This window comes from Colobus angolensis, unplaced genomic scaffold, assembly GCF_000951035.1.
Source record: "Colobus angolensis palliatus isolate OR3802 unplaced genomic scaffold, Cang.pa_1.0 Scaffold9, whole genome shotgun sequence".
NCBI classification, from domain to species: Eukaryota; Metazoa; Chordata; class Mammalia; order Primates; family Cercopithecidae; genus Colobus; species Colobus angolensis.
In genome coordinates this window covers 4,334,358-4,344,745 of record NW_012122931.1, presented here as the reverse complement: position 1 = coordinate 4,344,745, position 10,388 = coordinate 4,334,358, and the positions used below count along the sequence as shown (strand labels likewise).

The window sequence follows — 10,388 nt, the reverse complement described above, 5'->3', positions numbered from 1 at the left end:
GCCACCCCTGGCCACCCCTAGCTCCTTGCCCTTCTCCCCACTCCCCGCCGCACCCTTCTTGGCAGTAATTATGGTGTGATTGAAGCTGCTCCAGAGAGAACTGCTGACACCTCTTTTTCCTGTAAACACGGGGAGATGAAAATAGACACTTGGAGCTGCTGTGCGTGTCACTCCAAAGATGTCTGTTGTCTCTTCCACGGCAACACAGAGGCTCAGCTGTCATTTCCTCCTTCTCTCTGCACAGTGGTTTGTATGCCGACTGTCAAAAGCCCCAAATCTATAGTCTTTTAGCATCAGGTTTCTGTCACTTTTTTTTTAAGTCTTTTTTTTTTCCCAGAAGAAACACACAGAAATCATCTGTACCCCCTACCCCTGCAGAGAGGAGAGGGAAGAGCTTTAAAATGCACGCGCGCACACACACGCGCGCGCACGTGACAGCAGCAACCTAAAAACAAGCTTTTTGATTAGTCACAGTTAACTTTTACACCTTCTAAGAAAAAGAGCAGGAATATTAATTGCGCTGGTGTGTGTTGTGTCTGCAGCCTTTCCTTGCCCATGAGCCCTCCGGAGGCTGCCTGGGAGGGTGGCAGCCAGGAAGCCGATGCTGGGGGCTCAGGAAGAGGAGGGTTCTGCCTTCCCTCTGCCCACCAGACACTCTCTGCTCCTGGTGGCACTGGCCTCATTTTCCTGGGGACACCTGTGATGGGCCAGTAGCTGGAGCAAGTCAGAGCTCTTCCTCCAGCCCTGAACCTCACCTGCGTCCTCCCCTCTCTGGACTGATGGGAGGCGATGCTTCGGCCTAGAGTGTTCTTGAGACAAGACTGTCAGTAAATAGGGCACACCTGGAGGACACTCTGAACACTTACCTTTGAGGTAGGTCCCAAAGGAAGTTGGAATGTCAAAGCAGCGGGAACTTGCAGCCTTCCTGTTTTCCAGCCTTCTTGTTGCCTGGGTCTAAGAGAGGGGGCTGAGACCAGCTAAAGTCACACAGCAAAGCCAAGCTGGGCACTTTCTGTAAAGACATGGTTGCAGGACTCCTGGTGCCCAGCTCCAGCCCTGCAAATACAGTTTGGACTGCCCCGTAGTTGGCCCAGCTGAGGACAGAAAAGCAGGGAGGCAGGCCTGGGTGTCTAGGAGTTGAAAATGAGGAGGGCTCCTGCTACTGGCTTGCCCAGGATGGCGCTATTACGACTCTGTGGCCAGTGTAAGGACGGGCTTTGCAAGTTTCTAGAATATTCCCAAATGTACCCAAACTCATCACTAGAAGGCCTGTTTCCAACCCAATATGTATTGAGTTGGAGTATGTACCAGGATGGGAGGACCAGCAGGACTTTGTCAGTGTCGTGCTCTTGGTGGCTCTTGGGGAAATTGCTTTATTTCTGGTAATAAGGTTTCTAGGCTAATTGAAAACTTGCTCCTCCAACATTATCGTTGTATCTGCCATTTTGGAGACAGAGATTTCCCAAGGTTCTGCACGTACTGATCTTTCTAAACACACTGCTCAGCCATTCCCCTTTCTGGTGGCCTGGCACCATCGTGTTTGTTTGGGGTCGTCATGTTTTGTGTTGTGTTTCTTTCAGGCAGGGTCTTGCCTGTCACCGAGGCTGTAGTGCAGTGGTGCAATCATGACTCGCGGTAGCCTCGACCTCCTGGGCTCAAGCAATCCTCCCACAAAGCACACACCACCACACCCAGCTAATTTACCATTTTTTTGTAGAGACGGGTCTCCCTACATTGCCCAGGCTGGCCTTCAACTCCTGGGCCGAAATGATCCTCCCACCTTGGCCTCCCAAGTAGCTGGGACCATAGGCACATGCCACCACACCCAGCTCATTTTTAAATTTTCTGGTAGAGATGGGGTCTCACTATGTTGCCCAGGCTGCTCAAGCAATCCTCCCGCCTTGGGAGTTCTGGGATTACAGGTGTGAGCCCCCACACACCTGGCCTGTGCTGAGTTCTATGTTCCTGTTCTCCAGGCTGTCTATAATGACTTTTCTCAGTCACTCCTCTGTTTCTGCTGCCATCAGCCTTTTTACCCCTTCCTGGTTTGTGGCGCTGAGCTGCTCTGCAGAAATGATGACGGACCCATTTGAACTGTGTTTACAAGAGTGACGGTGAGGCCTGAGGAACTCCCGAGGGATGTGAGGGCTTGGGCCTCTGCATAAACTTGGAGAGAGGCCATTTCCTGCTCAGCCGTCACAACTAAATTCAGACGGTGGAGACTGCCGAAGGCTACAGCCCCCACCAGTGAAGCCGGATGGGCTCTTTCGCGGCACGCGATACTGCGATACTCGTATTTGCACCTGGTTGCTGTGAGGGGCTTTCACAAGCATGTCACCTGATACCAGTATATCAGGGGTTTACAGATGAGAGAACCAAGTGCCTAGAGAGGTTCCCTTCCGCCCAGGAACACAGCGCGGTGGTGAGCACTCAAGCTTTTCCTCCACAGCAACAGCCCGGACTTGGGCTTTCTCTCATGCTCTGGTTAGCAGTTGGTCCCTTTGCCAAAGGCCCTTCGAGGCCACCTGGAGCCGAATGGGAGACCCCGGTGCTGGGCCCATTCCCCTTCCAGTTGGCCAGGTAGTATTAGGCAAGCCACTCCCTCCCCAGGCCTCAGGTTCTCATTTGTAAAACTGGTGTGTGGGACTAGATTTAAGGCGAGTCCAGAGTTTGCAGAGGGGCCTCCGTTCCTCCCAGCACAGCCTCTGCCATCTCTTCTATATGCTGGGCTCCTGCTGCAGGCTGTTGGAATACTAGGTTGGCAGCTAACAGTCGGGGGAACACGGTACCGGATTGATCCTAATGCAAGCTCTGACATTTCCGTGATTCTAAGACTTAAAGATCAAAGATTGGAGGAGTTCTCCAAGGAGGAAACTTCTGGTTAGTGCACGAGGGCTCAGCAGACTCAGCCTCCTCAGATCCCCGGTGGGCTTCAGAGTCAAAACCAATATCCTTCATGGTTTTTATATTTTTGTTTTTTTAATTTTAAACTTGTGGTAAAATACACGTAACATAAAATGAACCATTTTTAGGTCCGTTCCCAGGGCTGTGCCGCGGTGACCACCATCCACCTCCAGAACATTTTCGTTTTGCAAAGCTGAGACTCTGGCCCCATGAAACACTCCCCATTTTCCCTCCCCCGGCCCCTGGCAGACACCATTTCTGTCTGTATGATTTTGACGACTCGAGGGGCCTCCCATGAGTGGAACATACAGTGTTTGTTTTTGTGCCTGGCCTTTGCACTTAAGAGTCATGGCCTTATGTTGATGCTGTGGCATGTGTCAGGATTTCCTTCTTTTTTTCTTTTTTTTTTTTTTTTAGAAGGAGTCTTGCTTTGTCACCCAGGCTAGAGTGCATTGGTGTGAAATCAGCTCACTGCAACCTCTACCTCCCGGGTTCCAGTGATCCTCCTGCCTCAGCCTCCCAAGTAGCTGGAGCTACAAGCATGCAGCACCATGCCTGGCTAAAGTTTTTTGTATTTTTAGTAGAGACAGGGTTTCACCATGTTGGCCAGGCTGGTCTTGAACTCCTGACCTCAGGTGATCCGCCTGCCTCGGCCTCCCAAAGCGCTGGAATTATTACAGGTAAAAGCCACTGCTCCCGGCCTCCGTCCTTCTTAAGGCTGAATAATATTCCGCCCCGCATTTTGCTTCTGCACTCATCCCTCGATGGACACCTAGGTTGCTTCCGCCTCTTGGCTATTGTGATTAATGCTGCTACGAACGTGAGTTGGGTCTTTTTCAAGCAGCCGCTGTAGAAAGATGTTAGTAAATTCCCAGGATAATTGAGAACCTGCCCCTTTAGTGATGTAACGTGTGGTGGAAGAAAGGAAGTTCTCGGGGTAGAATTCCTGGAGATGGGGGAGCTATGGCCCCTGCTCCACCCAGACAGCAGCTGCAGGGCAGGCTTGCCCAAGGCCAGGTCTCTGAAGTTGATGAGAGAGGTTGCACTGGGGGGGGGGCAAGAGGGAGCCTGGGCTGTGTGGTGTGGGCAGTCCTGCCTCTTGGTGCCTCACTGTCCTCCAGTGCAGTAGGGCCTCACCTCAGACCCAGCTCAGCCCAGGGCCCAGGCACTCCTGTGTCACTCAGAGATCATCTGTTCCAAGCAGTTTGTTTTCCAAATGGAGGGACTGGGCCTGAGGTTGCAAGAGGGGACTTGAGCAATCCCCTCTCCCCTGACCTTCCAGGGTTGGGCCTCCATGGCCACTTGACTTACAGGGCAGCAGACAGCACTGGTGAGGGACTCGGGAGCCTACATTTAGTTCCCAGCTCCGCCTAGAGCAAGTCCCCTCTCCTCCTGGGCTCAGTTTCCCCATCTGTACAGTGGGGTCAGCTTAGGTGACTGCCCAAGCCCTCTGCCACCCAGTGGTCTCTGGAAAGACCTGGCTGCAGGGGCCCCACAGGCTGAAGGTGGCATGTGTGTACACATGTGTACATGTATGTGCACAGCCGCCCCCTCCCCTGGCTCCCCGGTGGAAGGGAGGAAGGGATATTTGGGGCTCTGGGCTCTACCGTAGTCGCTTTAATTACAGGCTTTCAACCTCGGGCCGGTGGGCACGCATGGGGAGGGAGGGGTGGCTGCTCCGAAACCCTGTCATTTTCTAGCATCGGAGGGCCCCTTCAAAGGGGGCATCTAGACATTTTCCCCGCAAGCCGCAGAGTGGACTGTCGTGGCCCCAGCATGAACATAATGACAGATGCATTTTGCAGCAAGCTGGGAGTGAATGGGTCCGACTGGCTTGTCTCCTGTCAGACGAGTCATTATTATTATTATTTTTTTTTGTCATTTGCTGACAGTTTGGGTTTCATGTGTTTCTTTTTTCTCCTTCTCCCCCTGCCTGGAAAAATGGCTAGGTATCTACGAGACCCCAGCAGGCACCATCCTTTACCACGCTCATTTAGACATCGAGGCCTTCACCATGGACCGAGAAGTGCGCAAAATCAAACAAGGCCTGGGCTTGAAATTTGCTGAGCTGGTGTATACCGGTGCGTAAGACTCTATGACTGTCCCCTCTAACCGCCCCACAAGGGATCCCAAATCACCATCAGGCCCTCGGGCCTGGCCCTCCCCTCCGTATCAGCACCTTCCTCCCCTGCCACCCACTGCCATCCTCGTGTGAGACCCCAAAAGGTGCAGGCCAAAGGGGGTTGAAGGAAAGTGCAGGGCATGAGGGAGCAAGGGGATGCTGGAACCTGCCTTGACATCAGGGAGATGCAATGGCCTCCCAAGGTGTCCAGCAGCCTCCACCACCTACAGTTTGCATGACTCCAGCACGTGCTAGACACTGGTCACTGGGGTACACGTCACCCCACATGGTCCTCACAACTTTCCCAGAAGGTCTGCGGCTCCCTGTACACACGAGGAAACTGAGGCTCAGAAGGAAAGCATAAAACCAGAAGTGGCCTAGCTGGGTTTGACCCCCAAGTCAGGCTGTCTCCAGGCAGAACCTGGACCTATTCCATGAACTTGAGGGAGAGGCTCTGTGGACCAGGAACTCAGCCCCAGACCCCAGTACTGCAGGAGCCAGATCTTGACCATGAAACCACCGGGGTGGCCACAGGGCCTGAGCCTTGCCACACACCCAGCCGATGTGTGGAAGGACCAGTGGGTGACATGAGCACCTGAGGCAGGGGTGTCCCCGTTTTGCAGGTGAGGAGCCCGGATTTCCATGCCTTGCCTGGATTCCAGCCTTGGAATCCTGACTCCAAAATCCAACGCTCATATGGTGTAACAGGGGTCCCCAAACTACAGTCCCTGGGTCAAATCCAGCCTGTCACCTGTTTTTATTCAGCCCGTGAGCTAAGAATAGTTTTTACGTTCTTATTTTATTTATCTGTTTATTTGGGGCAGACTTTCACTCTTGTGCGATCTTGGCCCACTGCAGCCTCCGCATCCCTGGTTCAAGTGATTCTCCTGCCTAAGCCTGCCGAGTAACTGGGATTACAGGCATGTGCCACCATGCCTGCCTAGTTTTTGTATTTTTGGTAGAATTGGGGTTTCACCATATTGTCCAGGCTGGTCTCAAACTCCTGACCTCAGGAGATCCACCCGCCTTGGCCTCCCAAAGTGCTAGGATTACAGGCATGAGCCACTGCATCTGGCCAGTTTTTACATTTTTAAATGATTAGGAGGAAAAAAAAAATTGCTATTTCATGATAAATTATATAAAATTCAAGTGTTGCCGGGCACGGGGGCTCACGCCGAGCGAGGTGGCTATTTGTTTCTGCATTGTCTGTGGCTCCCCTGGAGTGGCAAGGGTAGGTTGAGCCATTTTGAGAGAGACCGTAGGACCCGAAGAGCCTAAAATATTGACTTTCTGGCCCTTCCCACCCCCACTGCATAACATACACAAACCCCTGATTTGGGCATTACATTAAATAGTTGCCCTGAGCTGTGGGAGGACAGGCTGCTGCCTGAGGCCGACCCTCACATCTTTGGGGGCCTGGACGTCAGGGGACCCGTGCAAGTCAGTATTAGTTAATCTAATAGCTACCTGGGCTAAGCTCTCCTCCCCTTGCCTCTTCCCCTCCACTCCCAGATTTTGTTTCCTTTTAAGCCTCCTAATCACTGTAACTCATCTCAGGATTTCAAGAGGGCTCGGTGGTTATTGGCTGGCGTTATTTCTCCCTGCCATTGTTCCTGGCAGCTTTGAAGCCGAGTTCTGCCCCCCCTTCCCAGGTACAGACAGGTGCTTAAATACCATTGTCGCCTGCGGGCTTTCCAGCCTGGTGGGATTGCTACCCTGAAAGAAGGATTTTAGTTACAAAGTGAGAGTCATTAAGATGTGGCAAAGGAGAGAGCACCTGGCTGGGCTGCTCCGGGGCCTCCACAGAGGCTGATCCCACCGTGGCCGTGGCTGCGGCTGCCACTTATCCTGCTGTTCTGCTGCCAGGCTCTGAGCTGGGCACCTGATGGGGTATTATCTAATATTAGCTGTGCAGAGGTGAGGAAACGGGGGCCTCCAGGTGAAGACTCTTGCCCAGGCTCTCCTGGCTGGTGATGGGCAGCTTTGAGCTGGGGACAGACCAGCTGTAGCGGCCAAGTTCCCAGTTATTCCAACAGATTCCAGGATGCTCATGATCAGGCGGCACAGACAGGGGAACCCTGGGTGTAGGGCACAGTTTGGCTCCTGGCTGCGGTCACGATGCCTCTACACCGGACTGGCTGGCTTGAGTCCCTGCTCTGCCAGCCAGCGACAAGCCCTCTACATCCCAAACTGAGGTACAATGATTAGGAGACTTAAAAGGAAACCAAACCTCAGAGTGGAGGTGAGGGACAGTAGGGGCTTCTTCTTGGCGGTTATTACTAATATTAACTTTGTCCTGGTCCGCTGACATCCAGGTCTCCACAAACATCAAGGTCAGCAGGCTGACCCCCACAGCTCAGAGGGGCTGTTTGATGCGATTTTCCCCGTGAGCGATACAGAAATGGTACAGACCAGGGCTTTGCTTGATCGTGGTACTTAACCTCCCTAGGCCTCAGTTTTCCCATCCGAAGAGTGGGAATAACAGTTCTACCTGTCTGGTGGTGAGGACTAAAAGCATGAGTATCTGTGAAGCCCCTGGAACAATGTCTGGCAGATGAGTGGTTATTCCAGTGCGTGAAATAACTGTGAGCGCCTGGCGTGGTTTCCCAATGTGGAGGCAGGGCACTTGGAGTCTTGCCTCTGGCTGGGTTAATGGTCTTGAGCAGGTCTGTCGCTTCCCTGAGCCTCAGTTTCCCCTGCTGTCAAATAAAAGGCACCAGGCTGAGGGCACGCCAGGGTCTCTTCCCAGTCCCGTCTAGCTTCTGGGTGGAAAGCCCACCATTCTGCTGTAATGCTTGGCTCCCTCAGAGCCCCCGTGGTCTCGGCACAGATAGGGAGACTGAGGCACGGAGAAGCCCTGTTGCCCCAGCCTCACTCCTAGAGGCCCTGGGTTCTGTGACCACTGCCACCCTGCATCTGTGTGTCTGTCTGTGGCTGGCTGGCTCCCTCTCCTCTCCCACCATTCCCAAATTTCCTGGTCTGGCTGTGTGGGCTTCAGGCAGACTACCTCCAGGAATGGCATCCAGGGTTAGCCTGGCAGGACCCCAGCTTCAAGACCCTGGCAGGGCCCAGTGGAGCTGTCTCATCTAGGGGGTATAGCTCACCTCTTCTCCCCTCGCCTCCATTTCTTCAGCAATACAATGGGTATAAGGTGCAAGGCACACAGAATTGCTCCAGTTAGAAAAGGTTGCATGTGTTTGGTTGGGCCTAGCAGCGTGGGGGAGGGGTCCCTCTCCAGCTCAGCCCTACGCCCCACCCACAGTGTATCTGCAGGTCTAGGGGGTGCAGGGTCTCCCCCGATGCAGCTTAAGCCAGGCTCGCTGTCCCCCAACCCAGGCTGGGTCTGCTGGGAAAAGAAATCTGAGCAGAAGACCCCCGTGGGGCAGAGGTAGAAAATTCTGAGATAAAGCCCAGGCCAGTTGCTCCCACGGAGATCTCTGTCCTATCTCTGGCTCCATCTCCTGCCTGTCTTCCAGCCTGGAAACTTAATGGGCTAATTATCCCTGCTCCATCAGAAAGATGGCTAAGCCCGGGACACCAGGGCATGGGGGCTGGGAGAACATCAGTGGCCCCCTCCACAAGGGTCTCGGGGTGTGTTGGAGAAAGCCCTGGGCCAGAGTTAGGAGTGCTTCATCAGACCTGGGCTCTTCCATAGTCTGGCTGTGTGGCCTTGCACAGGCTGTTTCCCTCTCTGGGCCTCTCCCTGTGTACAGTGAGGGCTGGCACACAGCATGGTGTTCAAACTGCAAATGCAAAACGCTTTGCACTCTGCATTCTCTCACTGAATCCACACCACCTCTGGTTAGTAATGTTTTCTCACTGTGCAAAGGAGTAAACCGAGGCACAGGGAGGTTACATCACTTTGTCCAGGTGTGGCTGGGATGTGGACTCAAAGAATGGGACACTGGAGAGCAAGGGCTCAGCCTCCACTCTCCCTGCTTGGCCCTCCCCCGCCTCTGCAAGCCCCAGGACCCCATCCCAGAGGCCTGTCCCCTTTCCCACGGAGGCCCTCAGCAGGTGCCCCCAGGGGACTGGGCCTCCCACAATAGCCGCAGCCCCTGGGCTGACCCAGCCCTTTATCAGGGCAAGAGATCACGCGCCATCTGGCCCCGCAGCTGCCCAGGTGGGCTCACCTTCCCGGCTCCGTTTCAGGAAACCCTAGCCTTGCTCTGTCCCTCCCCCAAGCCATAGCCTGCCTGCCTGCCACCCCTTGGTCCCAGCCTCCATCAGAAGAGGCTAGAGAGGGGCCCGGGGCAGACTGGGGTCTGAGCGCTACCCCTCCCTGGCCTTTAGGGCTCTGGGGGAGAGGGGAGGGAGCATGTTTCTCAGGCACCTCCTGCCCCCACCTACACACCAAGGGATGTTCTGGCCATAGAGAAAGCTCCGAGTTTATCATAGGAAGCAGAGTTGTTACAACTTGGGCCAACAGAAGTCAAATGGAGGCTCCCCACTTCCAGCCTGTGTGATCCTGGAGAAGTTTCTTAACTTCCCTGAGCCTCCCTTCCTCACCCAGAAAGGCGAAAGGCTAAGAGAGTTTCTCTCAGAGGGCTGTCTATGAGGATTCAGGGAGCTAGCCCAGATGAAAGCCTGAGCACAGCGCTGCTGCTTATCTATGCAGAAATATTCTGTCTGCCCAGGAAAACAGTAGCAGGTGCAGAAAACAGCCCACTGATTCCAAGAAGCCCGCCCACCCCGAGGGGTGGGCTCCAGCCAGGACTCCAGTTCACGGTGGTCCCTAAGGCTGGTGTGGCTCAGCGCTAGGGACTCCACACGAAATATTACTGTGACATCCCCACTCAACAGATGGGGAAACAGAGGCACAGAGAGGGGAAGGTTATGCATGGCCATGGTCTGAACCACCACCCAGCTGCCTGCACTGGACACCCACATCACCAAGCCCCAGGCAGCATGTGCCTCTCAGTACTGTCTGAGGTCTTCTGCTTCCCCCGGAAGATTAGAGCGTCCGTTGGGCCAGGGATGGGGGCCCTTTACCATTGTGTCGCCAGGTGCTGGCTTGTGGCACTTCCTGAATGCCTACGGCATGAAGCGTGGGTCACTTCCCTCCTCCTGACCCACAGGCCCTTTGCAAGGTTAGAGGCCAAGGCTATGAAAGCATGGTCCTCAACTCAGCCGCTGGCAAGCGCACATTGTACCAGACTCAGGGGAGGCAGTCATGGTCTGCATGGCGGGGTAAAGCATGCGGCACCCGTCCTGTGCCCTTGCGGTGCAGGAGGCCTCGCTAGTGATACCCCGTTTTCCTCCCCGCAGGTTTCTGGCACAGCCCTGAGTGTGAATTTGTCCGTCACTGCATTGCCAAGTCCCAGGAGCGAGTGGAAGGGAAAGTGCAGGTGTCCGTCCTCAA

The 10,388-nt window shown here is 54.3% G+C and overlaps 1 protein-coding gene across 1 annotated transcript in view; it reads left to right on the top strand.

Annotated features, from left to right (window-relative positions):
* Window positions 1-10,388, top strand: part of ASS1 (argininosuccinate synthase 1) — a 57,749-nt gene that overhangs the window by 40,446 nt on the left and 6,915 nt on the right. Inside the window, exons 13-14 of the mRNA XM_011931201.1 lie at window positions 4,854-4,985; window positions 10,295-10,388. Coding sequence (XP_011786591.1) covers window positions 4,854-4,985; window positions 10,295-10,388 — 226 coding nt within the window. The remainder of the gene's footprint in view (window positions 1-4,853; window positions 4,986-10,294) is intronic.